The sequence below is a fragment of the Heloderma suspectum genome, chromosome 14 (assembly GCF_057233095.1).
Source record: "Heloderma suspectum isolate Gila_16-S chromosome 14, 16-S_ref, whole genome shotgun sequence".
NCBI classification, from domain to species: Eukaryota; Metazoa; Chordata; class Lepidosauria; order Squamata; family Helodermatidae; genus Heloderma; species Heloderma suspectum.
Window position 1 is genome coordinate 19,910,618 of NC_139471.1, and position 23,344 is coordinate 19,933,961.

At 50.7% G+C, this 23,344-nt stretch overlaps 2 protein-coding genes across 4 annotated transcripts in view; both read left to right on the forward strand.

Moving 5' to 3' along the window:
- ST6GALNAC6 (ST6 N-acetylgalactosaminide alpha-2,6-sialyltransferase 6) overlaps positions 1 to 7,464 on the forward strand; it is a 40,684-nt gene extending 33,220 nt beyond the window's left edge. For 2 of the 3 annotated variants that reach the window (XR_014785907.1, XR_014785905.1), the window contains one exon: positions 226 to 391. The gene's annotated coding sequence lies outside the window, so the exon portion shown is untranslated. Of the gene's footprint in view, positions 1 to 225; positions 392 to 7,227 lie in introns of those variants that run through there. The other variant, XR_014785906.1, reaches the window with a different exon arrangement.
- A 7,531-nt stretch (positions 7,465 to 14,995) lies between these two features.
- Positions 14,996 to 23,344, forward strand: part of AK1 (adenylate kinase 1) — a 70,560-nt gene continuing 62,211 nt past the window's right edge. Inside the window, exon 1 of the mRNA XM_084821410.1 lies at positions 14,996 to 15,147. Coding sequence (XP_084677536.1) covers positions 15,070 to 15,147 — 78 coding nt within the window. The 5' untranslated portion in view covers positions 14,996 to 15,069. The remainder of the gene's footprint in view (positions 15,148 to 23,344) is intronic.

The following is a 23,344-nucleotide window of genomic DNA, read 5'->3' on the forward strand; positions in this document are numbered from 1 at the left end:
AAACGAAACACAAACACACCACATTTGCACTGAGCACAGAATGTTCTTCATTGAATTATCTGGCTATCTTCGTGCGCAGAAATCGGATTTCAACAAAGAGCTCCAAACACCTCTCCGCCCACCGTAACAACCTTGTTAAACATTCAGCCCTTCTTCCAAATTCGGTACTGGCTCCTTTGAAGCAATGGTGAATGTGACACTCTCTTGTTTTGCATCTCGTTTCAGGTGTCCTTCTCTTTTCTTCTGAAGTATTTAAGCCAGAATAATTACCGCCATGTGGTTGTTATTATGGTTCGAGTTGCAACATTTAATCGATTAATCAGTTTGATTAATCAAATTAAAAAAAAAACTTTTAATAAACTTTGAATTGCCTAAAAAGGTGGCACGATTTAATTGAGCAGCAGATTGTTTTAAATGAAGAAATTATTATTTTTAATACAGAAGAACATCGGAAAAGCCGGGCTGAATCAGACGGGGGGTCCATCTAGTCCCACTGTTCTACAGTGGCCAACCAGATGCCCTAATAGGAAACTCACAAGCAGGACAGGAGTGCAGTAGCAACCTCCCGCCCATGTTCCCCAGCAACTAGTGTACATAGGCATATTGCCCATGATCCTGGCATCAAGACCAGTAGTCCTCATGACCAGTAGCCTTCTCCTCCATGGATTTGTCCAGTCCCCTTTTAAAGCCATCCAAATTGACAGACATCACTACATCATGGGGTAGCAAATTCCACAGTTTTAACTATGAGACGAGGTCCTTTTATCTGTCCTGAATTTCACACCAATCAGCTTCATGGGATGATCTCCAGGTTCTAGTATTTCTAGTAGAGGGAGAAAACTTCTCCTTCTTCACTTTTCCACGCCGTGCATAATTGAATAAATCTCTTATCAAATTGTCCCCTCCCCCTTACTTGCCTTTTTTTTTCTAAACTAAAAAGACCCGAAGGTTACAACCTTTCCTCACAGGGGAGTTTCTCCAGCTTCCCCCAACTCCTGAGACCTTTTCTGCACCTTTCCCAACTCTACAGTATCCTTTCTGAGATGTAGCAACCGAGCTGTACACAGTATTCCAAATGTTGCTGCTGCATATCAAGCATAGAAGTGCTTCTCAAAACTGCAGGTGGCAAGAGGTGTTGTTGTAAAAGAGGCATTCCCCAATCTCTCTGGGGGAATGCCTCTTCTATGATGATGCCTCTTCTTCTATGGAAAGAGGGAATGCCTCTTCTTTGATGATGTGTTCTATGGCACAGGTTTGCATCATCTCAAAAGACTAAAGTACACTCCTTGCTTCAGAAATATTTTTTTTTACCCCTATGCAAATGCATGTAAATTTAACCTATAGATTAACAAACTAAAACTCATGTGGATGGGTCGGTTTAAAAAATGTCTGAGTTGCAGCTTCAGCATTTCTCTAGCACGTTTTGGTTTAGAGAAGCGTATGGCAGTCTTTGCATTCTCATCACGACAGGAGCTGCAAATTAGGAGAGTGGTTGGGGAGAAATCAAATTCGAGACCGTGGTACCTGGGGACAGGGTGGTAAACCTTTTCCCCACCATGCTGTGGTCCTGATGTAAGTCTCACCCCCCACCCTCCCCAAAATGCTATTCTGCCGAGGAGGGAAACTTCCATTGACGTGCATGTGTGGGCGACCAATTGCTAACCCAGTTTTGAATTGGCACTTCATGCCAGCCTTCCTCAACCTGGTGCCCTCCGGCATGCTGGGAGTTGTAGTCCCAACACAGGCTGGGGAAGGCTGTATTAAACCTCCAGAGAAGGCATTGGGGGAATGGGCATCGAACCCTTGCAAGTGCTGTTCAGCGGCCTCAATTAGGGGAACAAATTGGGGATTGGACTCGATGGTCTTATAGGCCCCTTCCAACCCTATTATTCTATGATTCAAACAGGTAACTAATCCACATTTTAAATCCCCCAGAGCAACAGCTGTCCCTTGCCAGCGCCGAGGCCTCTGTGTTTGGCCTGCTCGAGTCGGGCTTTTACTTGTCATCAAGCAGGCCCATCTGCCCTGATGTGTTCGCCACAAGATCTGGGTTGCCATGGCAACCCAGATCCATGCGCAGCTCTTGCTCTCACAATGGCGAGCGATGATGCTAATTTACCAACATGAGCTCCAATTTTTTCTTGCGGGGGGGTTGTTTTGCCAGTGCTCAAATTAATGAAATTAATTAATTAATTAATTAATTAACGAAATTCACAAGCCCAGCCCTTGAACCCACCTCCCTGGTTTAGCCAAACTATGCCCCCCCCCCTCCGAACCTTCTAAAAATAGAAGGTAAAGGGAGCACTTAAAAGGAGATGAAGGGCTGGAGCTCCTCTGCCTCCCCCCATTTTGAACTCCTGCACTCTGGCTCCCGGCAGGTAATGGCATATCCCTCAGCAGCTCACGGATCAAAACAGGGACGCTCTTTTGTCCTCTCATTACAGGTAATCCTGAGGGCAAGTTGTGTGCCTTAATGCTCATGCATATGTATTTATATTATATAAGGCTGTAAGGTGTAATCAATCATTTAGATTAATCAATGAAATGCTTGATTGGCTATATAGCTGCTTCCTGTGTAATAGAGGCAACTCAGAGTGTGTGAGCGAATGCGCGCTTGTTTACGTTATACAGGTTTTTCCGAAACTTTTCGATGCAGCATCTTCTAAGCTTCCTGCTACGATGCTTGCATACATCATCTGAAAACAAAGCATGCGTTTGGCTTCAAAAGCATGTTCCTTTTCCCCATTTGCAAATCTGTGAAGATTTAGGGTGCAGCCCTATACTTGTTCCATCTGCAAAAAGACCTACAGCTCCCTGGCTGGTGCATGCTGGGAGTTGTAGGACTTTGTTTCCTGTCTAAACATGCATGGGGTCGTGCCCCTTGCTAATCAGTCAGTTAATTGACTAAGGGTGGAGTCAATTAACTGGAGGCTTACAGCCATCCAGTGCAGAAGCGGAGGAGCGGCGGAGGCGATCTCCACCTCTGTGTTCCTCTCGCTCTGTGCTTTGGCTAGACGGGCTTTTTCGCCTGCCTTGCTGGGGCAGGGCGGAGAAGGAGGGAAGGAGGCTGGGGAGACCCAAGGATACATCGTAACCTGGCCTCCCCAGTCCCCTCCCCTCCCACCAGCACGCCCCCTTTTCCTCCGCTCTGGGGCTGCCTCTCTGACCTCAAAGAGGCTCCCAGCACCGTTCTCTCTGCATCGGCTGCGAGTGGGCAGGGCCGGGAGCTCGGATTTCTGGCTTTGAGGTTGGAGCGTCGACCCCGACCTCAGATCCAGGAATCCAAACTATTGGATTTCCCCCGAAAGCATATATGATGAATTGACCTGAGATTTATTTGCTTGGCTCACGCTGGGCTTTACCGGCTCACCTCTTAGGGCAGCTCCCGGGCTCTCATGGGGCCTACCAGCAATTACAGCTGGGCCGCGCGGTTTACACGCTTCCATTTCCACGTCCCAAAATGCTCTGGAGTGACACTACATCGGGTGCACAGAGGCATGGTGGAAAGCTACGATGGTGGCTCGCAGCGCCCCCCCTCCCCCAGACAGTTGCTGGTGTTTCTGCCCCCGCCGCTTGAGGGGGCCCATCGACATAATGGGGGAGCCCAGCGGAGGGCGTTTTGCCCAGCACCCCCTCAAACCTGGAGCTGGCCCCGAATCAGGCGGCTGCCCTGCCTTTGTATGCACTGTGCAGGAACGGATCGTCAGAATGCAGCCGCCACCCGCGCAGAAGCTGGGATGCAAAGCGCGGCAACTTGAGGGCCCCTGAGTGCGCGCAGTGCTGGATCCAGGGTGTGGAGGGCCTTTGCGCAAGACTCCCCCGCCAGTGGGCCCCCTCCCTCAGGGAGTCTGCCTTCTCACTGCCATGGTCACCCGCTGCTCTTGACCCTCTTCCTCTTCCTCCTCGTTGCCCCCACTTGCTTGCTTGACAGGCGGAGAGCCAGGCAGCAAGCAGGCCGCGGCATCTCCCGCTCCTCCTCCTCGCCACCACCCATGTCTGGCCCAGAGCGAGAGACAGGTGGGGCAAGCAGGTTGCAAGGGCGGAGATGAGAAGCAACTCCAGGGGGCTCTTGTCGGTGGGCCCCCCTCGGGTGTGGGTCCTTGGCAGGTGCCCAACCATGCTTGCCCTTGGCGCCGGGCCTGTGCACAGTAGCACACTTCAAAAAGGCGTCCCTAACATCTCCCCAAAAGGGACAGCAATTTACCCGGGACTCGGAGATCAGACTGGGAGATCGGAACTCCCCCGAATCAACAGGGCCGCTTGGGAGTATATGCTATCACAGGGAGATCTTTTTCCCACCGAGCTGACTTGTTCCCCCAGTTGGCACACGGAAGCTGTTTTCCCAGGGCTCGGACAGGAACAGCTGCTTGCTTCCACCCCTTGATCAAGTCCACGTTCCTCTCGACAGCCTCCTTATCGCATCGCAACATCCTTGTTTGCGCAATGTTCTAGCGGATGGTGCCAGCGCAGACCTGGGACCGGGGAGCGCCACCTGGAGATCTGGTGTCGCTGGAGTTGCCCAGTGAGGAAAGCAGCAAGCAAAAGTTGTGTAATTCTGCGGCTGTGGTTCCCTCTTATCGAGGAAGCAGCGGCTGGTAAAAAGCAAAGGGATTCCATACCCTGGAAGTGGCTGTAAGAACAGCACAAGCGGCCTCGTGTGTGCGTGCATGCGTGCGTGCGTGTGCTTGCATGTTAAGTTACAGCAGCCTTCACTATGCCGGCTGGGGATGATAGGCGCTGTAGTCTTAACACCCCTGAAGGGCCCCAGGTTGGGGAAAGCTGATAATGTTAACCGTGAAGTTCTCGGGGCTTCAATTCTGCATGAACAGGCAAGATCCCAAACAGGAGATTCTGATCTGCTTCTCTCATTAGGCTTTCCCACCACGACTTGCTTATTTATTATCATTTATTTATTACATTTATATCCCACCTTTTTTCCTCCTTAAGGAACCCGAGGCGGCATACATAATCATCCTCCTCCTCCGTTTTATCCTCACAACAACAACCCTGTGAGGCGGGTTGGGCTGAGAGTCTGTGACTGGCCCAAAGTCACCCAGTGAGCTTCCATGGCCGAGTGGGGACTCGAACCCAGATCTCCCGACTCCCAGTCCAACACTCTCGCCACTGTACCACGCTGGCTCTCGCTTCACCATGTCTCAGCTCTCCCATCTGTAAAATGGGGAAGGAAAAATGGTGCTGTGGCTCTTTGGGGAGAAGGGCCGGGTTTGTCAGCTTTTCTCAGTAGGCTGCCCTGCAGAGGCCTGGAGAAGCAGCAGAGAGCGACAGACACGCTGCTGCTTCTTTTGTCTATGGCGAATACGCGGCATTATCACACAGTCGCGCATCGCCAGCCCCTCTGGGACGGATTTTGCGCACCCACCTGCAGAATTCTTTTGGTGCAGAATGATCCTGTCGGTTTGCAGCACAGACCAGCTGGTCTTTCTCAGAACAAACAGGGAGGATCTTCTCTCACGACCAGCTCTGCCGTGGTAGCTGCGGCTTGCGCAGGCTGTGAGTCACGCATGCAATCTGCCGGCGGCTCAGAATCCTCACTGCTGAAGGGATCTTGGCAAAGGAGACCTGAAAAGTTATTTTAAACCCCTCGATTTCTTTCACTATGTGGACACTTGCGGATTCCGCATTTTCTTTGTAACTACCTTCGCTTATTCCTTGTTCTTGCTTCGATGGTATAAACCAGGGGTAGGCTACTGGGCACCCTCCAGAAGTTTTGGAGTCCGATTCCCATTATCCTTGACCATTGGCCATGCTTGCTGGGGCTGATGGGAGTCGATGCCCAATACATCTGCCTACGCCCGGTATAAACCCTTGCCTGGACAGTACCACTTCAGATTGTTCCGAGTGGAGCGAGAGCGCATATGATGGAATATATCCACATTAAAAGCAAGCAAACAAACCCTTGCATGTAGAAAGCTGCTCTGTCAAGAAGGCTAGGCTGGAACCCTTTCCCCTGTCATGCTAGTTTTCTACATGCAGGGATTTCCATGTGCGTATGTCCTATCATGTATGCCTTGACCTGCAGCATGGTGCAATGCAGGGAGAACTCAGTCCAGAGAGGGAAGGAGAAATTTCCCCCAGTGACCCAACTCCAAGAGTAGATTGTGGGAACTCTCGTAATGTGGGAACGCTGCAGACCAGGCGTGGGTAACCTGGGGCCCTCCAGGTGTTTGGGAGTACAACTCCCATAAGCCTCAGCCAGGGATGATGGGAGTTGTGATCCAAAATGTCTGGAGAGTACCAGGTTGCCTACAGTTACAGAAGTTAAGGAAAATGTATACCTTCCTACCGTATTCTTTAATACAAGTAAATACACATGTTATAACAATATAGCAATGACAAATATAAACAGTTGAAACCTGAATGTATAGCGCCTGAAAACTATAATGTAATAGGACAAACATATTTCGACAGCAGTCTTAATCAGCGGCCTAAAAGAACAGCAAAACATAACAAATCAAACTCGGCACTGGCAAAATATCCAAAAGATAATAGTTTGAAAAGGCAACTGGTATTCTCAACTTGGCCTAAGCGCTAGTAAATAAATCTTTTCTTGGGGGACTGAATAAATCCAGCCATGCAACTTAAAAGTACAATAATCCAAGGTAAACTGGCACTCCATGAACAACAATTTGCGAGAGGGGGAGCCAAGTCCGCCCGAGAGGTATTAAGCCCCATCACTGGTTTGTCAGAAAGCAACTGCATCCCCACGCTATATATACAACTTGCTCCTAGCCCTATGGAGTTACCATGCAGTTAGGGGCTCGAGTGCGAAACACAATCTAGCCTCTTTGGTCCGAGTGGCTCTGGTGAACATTTAAAATGCCCAGCTAGCTGGGGACAAGCAGCAGATGTGGCCCTATTATTTATACTCTTGGTGGTCACCCACTTTGGCTGACAGAGTAGAATGCAGGCCTTTGAGTCACACAGAGCTTTTTCATCAGGAGGCTCAATTCGGCTCGACAAAGGGTTCCGCATAACCCAAAAGCCAGCAGTGAAGAACGCTGCCTCATCTTGGAGGCCTTGCATTTTCTGGGACCAAAATAACGACCACTGACTGTATCACGTTTTCATGGACCATCAGCCACCGGGACAATGTAGAGTTCTGCTTTCATTGAAAGCGCAGAGGGAAAGCCCACAGGTGCGATGGCCGCAGGTTTTCAAAATCCATTTGCCAGTAATAACAAAGCAGGAACATTTGCTTACCTGCAGAGACCCTCTGTGAACCTCCACAGGCTGAGACTTCTGAAGTCGGCACCCTTTCAACACCTCCTTCTTGAAGCCCGGTCCGCGTTTCCAGATCCATCGACAAAGAACTGTTTATGGATTTGCACACTGTTGACTCCTGTGCGCATCTGTCACTGGCCCAGTTGGGAGCTGCGCACCCAATCAGCACGGAAAGAGAGTTTTGTAATGATTTGTATGAAAATAAATATTGCTACATCTTTCATACTGTGGCATTTTTTTTTCTCTTACCAGCTTTCAGACAATCTGACCCTCATTAGCCCATGTTAGGTGGCAATCTCAGGAGGCAATCCTAAAACACACTTTACTAGGGAGTAAACCCTACTGAACACAAATGGACTGACTTCAGAGTAAACATGCATAGCATCACGCTGTTAAAGGCCGAGGCTGCATTCCTATGCACACTTGCTTGGGAGACAGTCTCACTGAACTCAATGGGACTTACTTCAGAGTAGAGATGCATAGGATAGAACTGTGAGCTACTCTTGAGTTGATTTCTTTTTATGTCTGAAAGGAGACAGTCTGTACAAGAAGTCATTTCTTCTCCACCAAGCCTGTACTTTTAGGTCTCTCTCTGATCTCACCAGGAGCTGATACTCAAGATGGTTTTTGTGTCCAAAAATCATCCTAAGCATCAGGTCCTGGTAAGATCAGAGAGAGACCTAAAGTACCTAAAAGTCACCTGGAGGTGACCTTTCCCCATCATTCTTTTGTAATGTACCTTACTTGTCATGCCGTGAGATCTGGTACCCCAGCAGTTTACCAAAAACTGAAATTCTCCAGGGCGTGACAAATCCCAGCTGACAGAAAAGGCAGTCTGCCCAGTCGTGATGTGGCTTTGCATGTTCCTGAGCCCTGCCAACAAAATGGGTTGTAAAACTCAGTGCTTGCTTTCAAAAATAAGACTGCGGGGGCGGGGGGATCATAGCTGAATCGCAGAGCACATGCCTGACATGTGGAAGGTCCCAGGTTCAATCCAAGGCACCTCCTGTTAGAAGGGAAAGAACTCTACCTGAGACTCTGGAGAGATGGTGCCAGTCAGAGCAAACGATTCTGGGACTAAGACAAATAGCCTCCTGTGTTCTAAAATAAGAGGAACTGGACTTCAAGGCTTCAAGCTTGCCATAAATCGCCCCTTGCACCGGGATCATAAGCCCAGATGTGTGAGGGCAGCTGTGGTTCCTAAGCAACGAGGGAACGGCACCAGCCCAGGCAAAATTGTATTGCCCCTTTGCATGCTCTCGGCATTGAAAAGAGGTTCTCTTTTTCTTGGGAAGCCCCAACTGAATTCTGGTTTTAAAAAATCCTGTAGCTACTTCTCAAGCAGAGGGGCTTGCTGGTCTATTTTTTACTTCTATCCCTAATGCCCTTTGACAGTTCTCCTAGGAGAAGGGTCTCCCCATGTCCACAGCACAGAATGGGCCGTTTCTCCCTGCCACACCTTCAAGATATATAATTCAAGATGTATTATTTAAATTTGGTGGCTGGCTTTTCCACACTATGAGGTCCAAAGAGGCAACTTAAACAAATACAATAAAAATACAACAGAAAACAATCCTATAAAATATAAACAGTATTTAAAACAAGCAAGTCCAATAAAAACAAATCCATGAAACAGCCAATTAAAAACAGCAGCAGCCGATAAAATGCCCAAGGCCTATTTACAGAAATATTTTGCACTTCAGCTCCTATCAGCCAATGGTCAGGAATGCTGGGCATTGTAGTTGGGCAAGCCCAGATTAGTGTGTCAGACTTCGACTGAAGGTTCAAAGTCATACTCTTCCAGGAACCTACACACCCAGCGTAACCTACTTCACAGGATTATTGTAACAATTTTTAAAAAAAAATATGGGGAGAGAGCCATGTATTCTGCCTTGAGCTTCTTGGAGGAAACAGAATGTCCATGTAGTAAATAAAATAAATCGTTTCAGTTTTGTTTATAACCCCAGGTCATCACAATATAACAGAAAGAAGCTATCCAGAATATTACAAAAGGGAAAAAAGCAAATTAGAGATGAAAGAGGAGATTGATAATCCAGAGCTAACAAGCTAAAATTAAGGTAAAAAATTCCCTAGTATTGAAATTAGAGATGAAAGAGGAGACTGATAATCCAGGGCTAACAAGCTAAAATTAAGGTAAAAAATTCCCTAGTACTGATTTCCAAGTTTTATAGAAGTGTCTGTTAAGAAAACCAATGGCTTGACATTGGTTTTCATAAGTCGCCCAGGTCTCTGGGTGACTTACAAACAAAGATTAAACACCTTAAACGTTAAAAATACAATAAAGCTTTCCCTGCCCTACCTGAGAACCTTTTAGCAGGACATGCCACAGGGTGAACCTGTGGACCTTCTGCCTGCAAGGTGTGTGCTTCACCGTAAACTATGGCCTATCGCCATAATCTGTATGCCTGCTATCTTAAGAGTCATGGGTACTGACAGGATAGGACTTTGGGGAGATGTCCAGGGGCCCCCTCAACAGGACAGCCCCCAAATGCAGCAGGGTTGGCTGGCTGATGCCATTTCAAAGCAAGTGAAGTCACAGGCATGACCATCTAAAGAGGGGGGTCCTGAAGACCATTAAGTCTGGAGTCTTACAATCTAACTGCACCACTGTTTAGAGCAGGGGTTCCCAACATGGGTACCCTCAAAACTTTATTTCTTCCCCATTTTTTTTAATATACATACATGGATTTGTATATATCCATAGCAATGGATACATGTGAAATGCACACAACTTTCTAGCAATGATACATAGGCTTCAGCCAAAGTGGACCAGATGTCCAAAGAAGTATCCATTTGAAGGTGGCGTCTATATGCCACCCGTTCAAATATTGAAAGTGTTGTCAGGTCCTCAATCCATTGCATTATAGGAAGTGAGGGTTTATCCTTCCAGTGTTGTAAAATCAGTCTTTTGGCTGTCAAAAGGGCACGGAGAATCCTGACCATTTATTGATTTCCATAAAGCAGATAACTAATTTAAAAGACCATGTACAACAGTGAATATTAAAGACTGTTCCAGTACAAAATTTATCTGTGTAATAACCTCCTCCCCCTCAAAGAAGCAACTACTGGACATTGCCAAAATGTACGTTTAAAAGAAGCATGAGCTGCATTGCACCACGAGCAATTAGCTGAATTAGACAATCCCTTATTAAAGAGACGTTGCAGTGTCCAATAGACACAAAGCAAACATTGTGACTGAATAAGACGCAGTCCGAGATCCACAGACGCGACACATTGACACCAAAGTGGTGATCCACTGATGACGCATTTTGTGGTGGTGTCCACAGCAGTTTCTCAAATGTGCCCACAGGTCCAGAAAGGTTGGGGACCTCTGGTTTAGAGTGAATCAGACCATGGGTCCATCTAGCCCAGAACTGGCTATTCTGATTGGTAGCCACTCTCCAGGCTTTTAAGTATCCGTCTTAGACATTGATCCTTTTTAATCAGATCTCAGGCCCCATAAGCTGATATTCTATTAACTGAGGATGCTAAGGACCACATCTGGTACATAAATACATCAGAACCTGGCTTATATTAGGTCAGACTCTTTGTCCACCTAGGCCAACATTGTCTACTGTGACAGAAACATTTTTCCAGGGGTCTCAGGCAGAGCAGGGCTTTTTCCCATAACCTGCTACCTGGTCCTTTTTTAACTGGGGGGGGGGGGACTGAACCTGGGCGGGGAGAGTGCTGCATGCTACGGTCCTTCTCCAAATGCTTCTGGCCTCTGTGTTTGTGTATGTGCGTCTGTTCCTTCCAGTGTCCCAAATCTGAACTTAGGTCTTGCATTACAAAACCGAACAAAACACACACACACACAAATGCATTCCAAAGGGGTGGAAAAAGCCTTAGGCCATTCGTAGTAAATTTCCCACAGCTGTTGTGGAAAAAACTGCAACCCATCCAGCTGCGTCCTTGGCCCCAACAGCCCCTGCCATTCCCTCTCCCCCCACTTCTTCCCAGAACAAAACGGCCCCACTGAAAATACTGGAAAAGTTCAAAAATTAGGCTCCAGAGGTACGTGGGGTGGCCAAGAGAAGTAGTCATTTTCAATACCTTTTCCTATAGGGCTGTTCACCAATTTCAGAAACGTTAAGTCGATCCATTGTACAAAGTTTTTAACTGACAAACCAGTTATGTTCTGTGTACGTTTGCATGTGTGGCTAAAACAACCGTTCCAAAGAAAACAGTATCCTTTGTTGTTAGCGGAAGTCCACACCGCCACCGTCTGAGGCATTCCTGCCTGTGTGTGACACAAGGAAGAATGCCTCTCCTTAACACCATCTTCCAGTGGTAGTTTCAGTATGCACTGGTATTCAAAAGGATTAAAAAATAAACTGCTGCCCAATTAATTGAGGGAAGCACCTTTATGTTCTAGTTAATTGATGACATCTGAACCATTCATCAATATAATGTTGCAAACTCTGTTTCATAAAAATTGCTTTCCATAAAGAGGCCTCCTCTGAATTTTGATCCCCAGCAACTCTACCTTTGCACCCCATATTTTTCCTCCCTCCACCCCCAGCTCTCCAACCAACATGCCCATTTGGGCTATAATCCTGTATAAAGGATATACACTTACCTGGGAGTAAAACCAATTGAACTCAGCTGTTGAGGCTTACTTCTGAATAGACGTTGTGCAAGGTGCGCTGTTGGGCTTTCAAATTCTGCATCTCCATAGCCAGCAAACCTGTATTTTTTTACAGGTCAAGCCCTGAGATGCAGGGGGGTGCGGCCTGGGAACTAAAGGGTGGGGCCTGGTGGATCAGGGAGGGGCCTGGTGGCGTCTGACAGGGGCAGAAAATGTTATCCTGCTAGTCAGGGGAAGATAATGGCGGCTACTTCAGTGGAGCCCCCCATTCTGGCTCCTTACCCTGAGATTTCAGTGAAGGGTTGCCACTGCAATCTCATTCAAAGTTAGAAAAATTGCCATATGCCAGCTCCTTTTTAAAAAGTCAAGAGGATAAGAGAGGTGGCAAGAATGGAATGAATGCAAAAGTTTGGGAGAAATGCCCTCTTGGGTTCTCTGTGGGGGAAACATGGAGGGGGTGAATGTGATGCCAATCCAGGAGAGAAGGGAGGGGGGTCCCACTCTCAAAATACTAGGACCCAGTGGGGTCCCTCCCACGAAGCTGATTGGTGGGGGATTCAGGACAGATCAAAGGAAGGCCTGCTTTGCACAGCACAGAGTCAAAGGATGGAGTTCGCTACCACCAGACGTAGTGATGGCCACCAATTGGGATGCCTTTCAAAGGGGGTTGGATGGATTCCTGGAGGAAACGGCTACCAGTGGCTACTAGTCCTGGCGATGATGTGCTACCTCCAGTATCAGAGGCAGTGAGCCTATGTGCACCAGTTGCTGGGGAACATGGGCGGGAGGGTGCTGTTGCACTCCTGTCCTGCTTGTGGTTTCCTGGTCGACAGCTGGCAGGTCGCTGTGTGAACAGAATGCTGGACCAGATGGACCCTTGCTCTGATCCAGCAGGGCTCTTGTTAGGTTCAACACTTCACTCAACCTTGTATATTATTTATTATTGACATTTATTTGTTTTTTTTATTGACATTTATATACTGCCTTATCTGCTAAAAAGCTGCCAAGACGGCATAAAACAATTTAAAACAATGAAACCTTACAACTATACAAACAAGAGCATTAAAATAGTAGAAACATGAAAACGACACATTTTGAAAAGCCAAATGGAAAAGATGTGTCTTTACAGCCTTTCTAAAGGCCAAGAGAGTAGGGGAGAATCGTAGTTCTTGAGGGGACGCGTTCCATAGTTTGGGGGCAACACAGGGGAAAGCGCTTTCATACGCGCCCGACAAACGGGCCTCTGTGGGGAATGGTGCCTCTCCCGCAGATCATAATAACCGGGCGGTTTTGTAAAAAACAATATTCGTTATACAAATTTATCATACCGCTTTCCAGTGAACTATCAAAACGGCTAAAAAAAAAATAACCACAAAACAAGGGTCCCCGAAATTTTCTGGGTCAGTGGGCACACTTGGAATTTTGGGAGAGTGTCACGGCTGCCATGCTGGGCGTGGCCAGTCACAAAACATTCATTTCCCAGAAAGCAAACTGGTGAGACTTTTTTTTTTTTTTTAAGTAAGACGCCCAAGAACTTAAGTACAAGGCAGAGGTGGGGGTATGAACTCTGAATTCCAGGTCCTGGCGCCACCAGAAGCGCCTCTCCTGCGGATCTTGCAGGGGCGGTCCTTGGGAGACAAGGGGTGGTGCTTGCCAGATGGGGTCGGAGCCCAATGATATGGGGCAAGGGCCTGGTGGGAAGGGGAGTGGCCTGGTGGAGTGGCCACCCAAGCGTGGCACTCGGGTGGCCAGGGAACAGGACCAGAACCGGCACTCCAGTTGGGAGGGAGGGCGGTGTGCCCTTGGGGGGCAGAGGGATGGAGTCTGCAGGACGGACGGCGAAAGCTCTCAAGCCAACCGACAAACAGCTCTTTCTCCTCCCGCCACACCTTGATTCTGGGCCCCGCACCCTGAGATGAGGCTGTTACTCCTGCTTCCCCTGGAACCCCAGAGAAAGGCGCCTTTGGAAGGCTGAGATCCTATATACAGGCTTACTCGGGAGTAAGACCCACCTGTCCCCAACCAGGTTCCCTCCAGATGGTTCCACAGGCCTGCAGCCAGCCTAAAAATACTGGCTGGCTGGGGGCATCAAAAATGCGGGGGGGGGGAGCAGTTCATCTGGTTTGCAGGCCTTTTAAAGAGAGCACTGTAAACTGCTTTGAATCAGAATCGCAGAATCATAGAAGAGTGGGCTTGGAAGGGGCCCACAAGGCCATCGAGCCCACCCCCCCTGCTCAATGCAGGAATCCAAGTCAGAGCATCCCCGACAGGTGGCTGTCCAGCTTCATAGAATCATAGAAGAGTGGGCTTGGAAGGGGCCCACAAGGCCATCGAGCCCACCCCCCTGCTCAGTGCAGGACTCCACGTCAGAGCATCCCTGATAGGTGGATGTCCAGCTTCATAGAATCATAGAAGAGTGGGCTTGGAAGGGGCCCACAAGGCCATTGAGCCCACCCCCCTGCTCAGTGCAGGACTCCACGTCAGAGCATCCCTGATAGGTGGATGTCCAGCTTCATAGAATCATAGAAGAGTGGGCTTGGAAGGGGCCCACAAGGCCATCGAGCCCACCCCCCTGCTCAGTGCAGGACTCCACGTCAGAGCATCCCCGACAGGTGGCTGTCCAGCCTCGTCTTGAAGGCCTCCAGGGTGGGAGAGCCCCCCGCCCCCCCGGGTCACGGGTTCCACTGTCGCATTGCTCTAGTTGATATACATACAATGCCATGCGTCGTCGTATTGCTCAAATTACTTGCTTGTAAGGAAAGCAAAGAAGGTTCAAGGCAGCCCCCCCCGGCTACGGGCTGGTGGCTTGGACCACGAGTCCCTCGGAGGCCCGCTCCCGAGCTCGCGCCCTGCGGAGGGCTGGGACCACACGCCCCATCGCCCCCCCCGGGGGCGATGGGGCGTGTGGTCCCAGCCCTCCGCAGGGCGCGAGCTCGGGAGCGGGCCTCCGAGGCGCGCCCTAGGGGTGGGCGCGCCTGGGATGGCGCTGTTACCCCCCGCCTCGAGGGACCCGGCCCCCTCCTGCACGCCCCCGCCCCCGCCGCCTGGGCGGCGCAGGCGCGGCTGCGCGCCCGGGGGTCCCGCGCCCCTCTGCGCGCTCGGCGCCCGTCCGGCTCCGCCCCCCCCTCGCCGGCCCCCCCTCGCCGCGGCGGCCCGGCGCAGCGGCCGCGGCAGCAGTCGGAGGCGAGCGGGCGGCCGGGCGCGCCGTCGGGGCGATGGCCGGCCCCGCCGCGAGCGGCCCGCCCGACGCCCGCGACTACGTCTCCCGCCGGGAGATCCCGCAGCTCTTCGAGGTGAGCGAGGGCGGGGGCGGGCGGGGGCTCCCCTCCTAGCGGGCGACGTCCGGGGCGGCGGCGGGGGGGCGCCAGCCGCCCGCTGGATTGCGAGTCACCCCACCGCCTGCTCCGGGACGCCTGCCCCTCTGAGCACGGGCAGAGCGCCGCGGGGCCTCGCCGCGGGGCGCGGGAGCCCGCCCGCGGCTCGCCGTGAAGCGGAGAGGCGGCCAGCCCCCGCCCATCGGAAGGGAGGAGGAGGAGGAGGAGAGCGTGCCTCTGGGGACGTGCAGAGCCCTTCCTTGCTTGCTTGCTTGCTTGCTTCCCCGTCCCGGCGTGATGCCAGACAGCAGGGTTCGCGAGCGCCCTGGCTCCCTTCGCGCCGGCCGAGGCAGAAGCCCTGGCCCGGGGGTGGGGGCGCGGGCGGGGGCTGAAAGCCAGCTCCGCCGGGCAGCCTTTCCCCTGAGCACGTGCCGAGCGATTCTGAGCCCGCCTGCTGGCCCGGACCAAGGCGGCGCGAGCGCAAAGAAGCAAGAGCGCGTGTCTCTGAGCATGTGCCGAGCGTTAAGGCCTGGCGCCACTGTGCGCTGGCGATGGCGTGGGGGCCCCCAATCTCCAGGCATGCGGGGCCCCCAATCTCCAGGCATGCGGGGCCCCCAATCTCCAGGCACGCAGGGGCCCCAATCTCCAGGCACGCAGGGGCCCCCAATCTCCAGGCACGCGGGGCCCCCAATCTCCAGGCACGCGGGGCCCCCAATCTCCAGGCACGCGGGGCCCCCAATCTCCAGGCACGCGGGGCCCCCAATCTCCAGGCACGCGGGGCCCCCAATCTCCAGGCACGCGGGGCCCCCAATCTCCAGGCACGCGGGGCCCCCAATCTCCAGGCACGCGGGGCCCCCAATCTCCAGGCACGCGGGGCCCCCAATCTCCAGGCATGCGGGGGCCCCCCCCCGCTGCTTTGCAGGGAGCAGAAGCGCGCCCCTGCGGGCCTCGGAGCCATGGCTAGCAACCGAGCGGGCTTTAAACGGTACTGATTGCGAAATTCATTGGCTCGTTTATTGCCCGCTCGAGAGGCAGCCGGGGTGTGCGTGGAGTGCAACAGATCGAGCTGTTAAGCCGCCGCGGTGGCACCTGGGCAGTTTTCATACAGAGCACCGTGATCAAGGCCTGGCGGACATCAGTTCGCTGCGCTCGGCCGTGCGCCGAGGGGTGGCCCTCAAGGGCCCAGGCCCCGCGGCCGTGGGGTCCCCCAGACGACCCCCCGGACAGCGGCAGATGGCAAGCAGGTCAGCACCTGGGTGGGCAAACGCCGTATCATGGCTGTAGTGGTCATGGTGTTGTAATTCAGGTGAGCCTAAAATGTGAAGCTGCACATGCTCAGAGGATTCCTTTTTTAAAACCAGGGTTGGCGAACTTTTATTGCTCTCTTGCTCTTAACATATCAGGCATGTAGGGGCCGCTGTAAAGCACGGAGAGGTGATGGGAGAAGAGAAGCCTTCACTGTGTGCTTCACAACTGAAGTAATACACGTCGGAAGCTAGGAAGCTGCCTTGCGCCAAATCAGACTCTGGGTCTGTTTAGCCCAGTATTGTCGACACTGACTGGCAGCAGCGGCTCTCCAGGGTTTCAGGCAGTTTTTCCAGCCCTACCTGGAGATGTCGGGGATCGAACCTGGGACCCTCAGCACGCAAAGCAGGGGCTCTGCCATGGAGCTGTTGTCCTTCACCTAAAAATAAAATAAGATTCCAGCCCTCATGGTTCTGAATAAAGAGCTGAATTAACTAGAAATACAGGAAGCTGCCTTATATTGAACCATTGGTCCATCCAGCCCAGTATTGTCGACACTGACTGGCAGCAGCAGCAGCGGCTCTCCAGGGTTTCAGGCAGGCGTTTTTCCAGCCTTGCCTGGACGTGCCGGGGATTGAACCTGCAATCTTCTGCATGAAAAGTGAGTGCGCTACCACTGCGCTATGGTCCCTCCCTCATGGCTGTCTGAAGCCCCCCTGTAAGAGGAGTGAGTCCTGGGTCTAAAATTACCTACCTGCACCACTGTCTGCAATCCACTTTCCTCCTCCTCGTGCGAGTCCAACCCATTTCATACGTACCATTTCAGGGCAACATCGACTCGCAGTACAGATTTGAGCAGAGCCAGGAACTAAACAGGTAACGTGAGGCGGTGGTCCTCAACGTGCTTCCAATGGAGTAACTCCCTGGAGCTTAGCAGGGAATTGTTGAGGGTTGACCTGTGCAGATGTGGAACAGTTTTGTTCTGTTGTCCCAGGTTCGATCCCTGGCATCTCCAGGTAGGGTGGAAAAACACCTGCCTGAACCCCTGGAGAACTGCTGCCAGTCAGTGTTGACGGTACTGGGCTAGATGGACCAAAGTTCTGACTCTGTATAAGGCAGCTTCCTATGTCCCCATTTAATTCAGCCCTTTATTCACAACCATGAGGACTGGGACCTTACTTTATGTTTACTTGAAGGACAATAGCTACATACTTTGCTTGTAGAAGGTTCCCGTTGAATCCCCGACATCTCCAGGTATGACCAGAAAAGTCCCCCGTCTAAAACCCTGGAGAGTCGCTGCCAGTCGGTGTAGCAACACTGGGCTAGATGGACCATAGGGCTATTTGCTACGTTCCGTTGGGTTGTGAGTTTTCCTGCCCTTGCAAATGGCGGCCCACTGAACTGGAGCAGGTGTGGGGAGAGCACCCAGCGGGCCTATATGTCATGTCACTTGCTTTAGTTTACTAGCTTTCCCCAAGCTGCTGCCCTGTAGGCATGTTGGACTACAACTCCCATTATCTCCAGGCCAGGAATGATGGGAGTTGTGGCCCACCACATCTGGAGCCATGGGTCATCTCGACATCCTGTGGCGGCAAAGTCTATAATACGATTTGATCGTCCTGGGCCAACTCCAGATTTGAGGGGGCAGGGGGCTGGGCCCCATGAACTCCCGTGGGCCCCCTCCTCTGTCGATGAGCCCTGGCAGGCTTACCTGGCAGTGGTTGCAGGCGGCGGCGCTGCATGGCTGCGGGCCATCATTTAAATTTCCCATAATGCCCCAGAGCAATGCTCTGTCAGGGGCATTGTGGGAAACAAACAGCAGCCTCTCCTGCTTGATGATACTCAGAGCACCGGAGGCGGTGGCCTTCGAAGCTTGGACAGCTCCTTTAGAGTTCGGACTGGTTCTGGCTGAAACCCGGAGCGGGTTGACCGCCCCACTGACATCGGAACCACCAGCCTGCAGTGGTGGGAGGGAAATTGAACGGGGCCTTGGAGCAGCACCAGCAGGAGGCCCCTGCCAGAGTGCTTGGGCCCCAGCCGTTGCCCAAGGGTACCAAGTGTTGGTGCCAGCCGTGTCGAAACCCACAAGGCCACTCTCTTCGCCCCGCCGCCCCTGCCGCCGCCACCCCGTTCATTATTCTGTAGTGTTGTTTACCCATCCCAGCTGTGGTTACCGTCCCATGGTAGCACCACAACACAGAAACAGTCTCCACAGCTAAGCCTCAGATCCTGCTTTCGCTGCCACACCTCTCTTTCCTCTCTCTAAAGCATTAAAAAAAGGAGAGAGACACGGATGCACGTTTCATTTGTTACGTTTTTATCCTTCCATTCCTCTAAGGCAGCCTGCCCACAGTCTGGGGCCCTCCAAAGGGGTTGGGCCACAACGCCTATCATCCCCAGCCAGCGGGAAGATTCCAGCAACCTTCCCATGCCTTTTTGCCGTCCTCGTTTGACTGGGATATCTGACATCGAATTTCAGATAGAGGGTTTGTTGCAGAAGCCCGTGGCAGGGTCCAGAACTTGCCGCTCTAGCTTTCATTCACTGGTTGCATGTTATATCCCACTTCCCAGCAGTTTACAAGAATTTGAAATCCATCACCGAAATGCAATATGAGATAGTAGGGTAAAACAAGCGAGGTCTGCAACAGACTGTTGCAGTGTGGAGTGGTCCTGTTCGCTCTGCCAGCCAGCCAGCCAGGCCCTCCCCGGCAACATTCCATTCCCTTCTTCCTCCTACCCAGGGTTCCGTTTTCCTCAACAGTCCGTTTGGGTTCCCTCATCTACCACTCGTAGAGTGGGTGGGGGGGAATTCCCCCTAAAGATTTTTCGTGCTTCTGCAAACCTGGCCTGATACTTCCCTATTGTGCATGGGGTCATGGGATGGTTCTGTTTTGTCTACATCACCAACAACACTCACAGCATGAACACTGGAAGCAGAGGGATGGAAGCCATGCGGCAGTCTCTTCTGGCCCCTGGCAGTTGATGGCAGAGCTCAGGTTCCAGGCTCTTCCCTCCAGAGGGAAGGGGTGTTAAATCATACAAGAAATTGGTGGTGGTGTTTTTAATCTGCAAACAAGTGTAAAAGTCGCTGGTAAGGGCTGGGGCTTGCTTGGAATTAGCAGAGGTCAGCTCCTCAAATCATAGGGTAAATGTAGCGCAAATATAGACCAACTGCTGTTCAGATATTGTAATACATTAGCACGAGCTTTCGTGGGTTACAACCTTCTTCAGTGGTTGCTGTAAGTGGAACTGGAGGCTTTGAGTCTGAAAAACCAGCTAAGGCGCAATCCTATGCATGTTTAGGCAGAAAAAAGTCCTACAACTCCTGGAATTTCCCAGCCAGCCAAGGACTGTTACTCAGATCGGATGCTATTTTATTTGTTTTTAATTATTTTTAGGCTGCCTCTTAGGGTAGAACTAGAATTCCCGTCACCCCCTAGCCAGCTTGGCCCATGGTTAGTGATGATGTTGGGAGTTGTAGTTCAACAGTGCGGGCTAGGGAATGCTGGGAGTTGTGGGACTTCTTTCTGTCTAAACATACATAGGATTGTGCCTTTAAACAGACAGATCTGCAGCAAGCATTCCATTCCCTTATAGCAACAGTTACAAACCACAAGGTACAATAAGAGTCTTTATAATGTGCATAGAAACCATGGTCCCTATTAAGTCCCTGATGAAGACAATCAAATTTCTTTATCACCTCTTGTTCTTCAGTCTCATGTTCCAGGCGAGTCCCTGATTTCAGTTTCTTTAGAACTGCCAACCTGAGGCCTTTAGTGGTATGTCCAGGGAGGTTAAAGCATTCACTGACAGGTTTATTGCTGTTGTTATGCTTGATGTCTGATTTGTGCCCATTTAATCTTTGTCTTAATGATAGTCCTATCTGGCTGAAGTAAGTGGCTTTTGGGCATTTGATGCAGGAGATCAAACTATAATATTATTTGCCTCCGATCATGTTAGCAGCTGGAACTGGGCTCTTCCTCCCCAGCTCACAACTCCTGGGACCTCTCTTTTTTAAAAAAAACACAAAGCCTGGATTTTCATCCTGACCCTACTGAGGAAGCTGCCCCTGGAAACACAGTCATCTGTGCAATAAAAAAGCGCAATTTACTGGCATTCGAGCCTGTGGCCTGTTGAACTGTTTCTCTTGGAAAAAGTCCAGTGTGCGGCCTCAATTGGCAACCATCATTTATGGTCTTGAGTAGTAGATTCAGTTCCCCAGTTGACTGACTTTCCTGTTGTAACCTCTGTGTGTGTGTGTGTGTGTGTGTGAGTGTGTGTGTATACAGCGAACGGGCTCAGGTAGCACAGGTTAGAATAGTCCTTAGTTTGATACATCAAAGGGTGTGAGCAAACTCGTGCAGCTGTCAGAGTTGGACACAGAATGCACGCCCCGTCTGAGTGAAACCATTGCCACTTGCACCCCTAGGCACGGACCCTGCCATGGGACACCCTGAGGGAGGGGTCTGTCCACTCCAGTCCCCTGAAGAGGGGCTACCCCACAGCAGGGGAGAGAGGCAGACCTATAACTCTGTCCCTCAGCCTAGTAGTCTCCCCCGGTTTCAAACTGTATGGATTTCAAAACTATGTGCTTGTTAAGGAAGCCTGCCTCCTAGTGGCTGAAGATGTTACCGCTGGCTTCAACCACACCGACACATTAAAATTAATTAAAATTAAATACTGCATTTAACAAACAAAATATCCCCGAGGTGCACAGCCCTAGGCCCCCCTCATTATGCATGCTAAGTTTCAGGTGTCTAGGTTTCATGGTCATGGCACTATGGCACTGACAGACAGATAGACACACATCTTCTGTTGTTGTTAGTATTACTGTTACTATTATGATGATGATTATTATTTATTTCAAGCGGTGGGAAGGGAGGAGAGGTGCAGGGAAATTAGAACCGCAGTGCCGATTTTTCCTTAAACTGCCTGTTTAAAATGATGACGGAGTCACAGTTCCTGTCTACTAAAATTTGGCGTGGGCTAGAAGTAGCTTCCTTGGCACTGAATTGCACTGATTTTAGGGATTTTAGGGATTTTAGGGAATTCCATCATGGATTCCAATGAGGCCGGATTCTTTAGAATCCGCCCCCCCCCCCCCGGAGTCCGTGGCAGAACAGAGCACTCCCCTCTGCCAACCCGCGAAATTTTCCCGGGACAGACCCTACCCAGCGTCGGCCGGTCCAGTCCATCCGCTGCCCCAGTCTGCGGCCACGAATGGCCGCCCCAGTCAGCAGCCGCCATTTGTCTCCCTACTTGAGCCGTGATAGGCTACGTAAGTATTTACGTAGTCTATCTTCGAAAGAGCAGGAATGTAAACGGCGCCCGCTACGCCATTTGCATCCCTGCCTTTTGCCGTAATAGGCTACGTAAATATATGTGTAGCCTATCACGGCTAATGCAGGGACGCCAATGGCAGCTGCTACGCCGGACGCCATTTGTGGCCGCAGCCCGGCAGCAGACAGAAGTCTGGCTGCAGGCGGGCCCAGCTGGCAGCTCCGCAGACTTGCTGTGGAGCGGAGCTGGCCGGGGAGGATTCCGGGGGGAGGGACAGATTGCCGCCTCCACCTGGAACGGGGTAAGTAATCCGCCCATCCCTAACTGATTTCCACACATAAAGACAACGGTTTATAGTAGAATAGAATGCGTTTAGAAAATAAAGTAACATGCACGCACACCTTTCATACTTAATATAGAAACAGAAAAAGAATAGAATTAGCTATCTAAGTAAGTAACTCTATCTTACTTCAAAGACCCTTTGTATACAGTTGGAAAAGACCCTAGGAATCTTGAAGGAAGGCAGAAAGGGTCATCTGCGGTGAAGCTCTGGTTTATACCCTTGAACTATGCCAGTTTCAATACTTGGTCGCTGCTGTGCTCTAGGCTTCTAATTGGTTATCATATCACGTGCTCCTTCTATGCAGCTTACTCGAAATCCAAGCGCCTCCTGTCTACTAAGGTCATTGTTGCCGTCTTTGTAAATTGCAAAGAAACGCGAAGAATCCCCAACTTCTCCTTAAGCATCCTGTTTTTGTGCCCTGCGGTTGGCAACTTGTCTAGAAGAGATGCATCACCCACAAGCTGTTCCCCATAAACTTCTTTCTTTAGCAAAGTCAAATAACTTGGCTGCCCAACAATCACTTCCCAAAATTTACTCTTGTGCAAACTAGACCTGTAGAACCCATCTTTGATCAGGCCTACAGGACCAGTCTTTGACTCTCAGCTATCCCTCCTTTCCCTATACTATCTTATGCTATCTGTGGTGCTCTTACATTTAAGCAAAACCTTACGGCAGGTTCGTATATCCTTCTGCCTTAAATAAGCTCATTTACAATTAGGGACGTTATGGAGTTTGTAAAATCCATTCAGTCTGTGTTTCATGGATTGTCAGGTGCCTTTCATTCCATCGTCCGCTCATTGACAGAATCAGAATTTTTCCAATTTCCTGCATTTCTGCACATTCGCATTTGCGCAAATCCCCCAAGTGCGCAAATCCCTCCAAAACGTGCATTTTCATGTTTTAGCCTATGGGGAAATCCGCACATTGTTTTTTACATATTTTTCAACAAATAAATTTGCGTACAATTCTAGAAAGTTAAAAAAAAAAAAGTCTATGGAATCCGTGCAACCCGGGAAAAGTCAGTCCACTGCAGAATCTGTGGGCTGGATTCATAGAAATCTGAACTCATTTGATTCTGTTACAGATTTCTCCGACATCCCTAGCTACCATGCCTTTTAAACTTCTTCCAAAACACAAAGCTGCTTGGAACCTGACATTCCAGAATGGTGGTGAAAACCCTGTTGGACAACTGGAAGGGTTGATGCTTGTTGTTGTTCTTTCTAAACCAAACCTGTGGCCTTTCAGATGTTGTGGAACCCTAGTTCCCATCAGCCCCAGCCAACCTGGCCAGGAAGTCAGGAGATGATA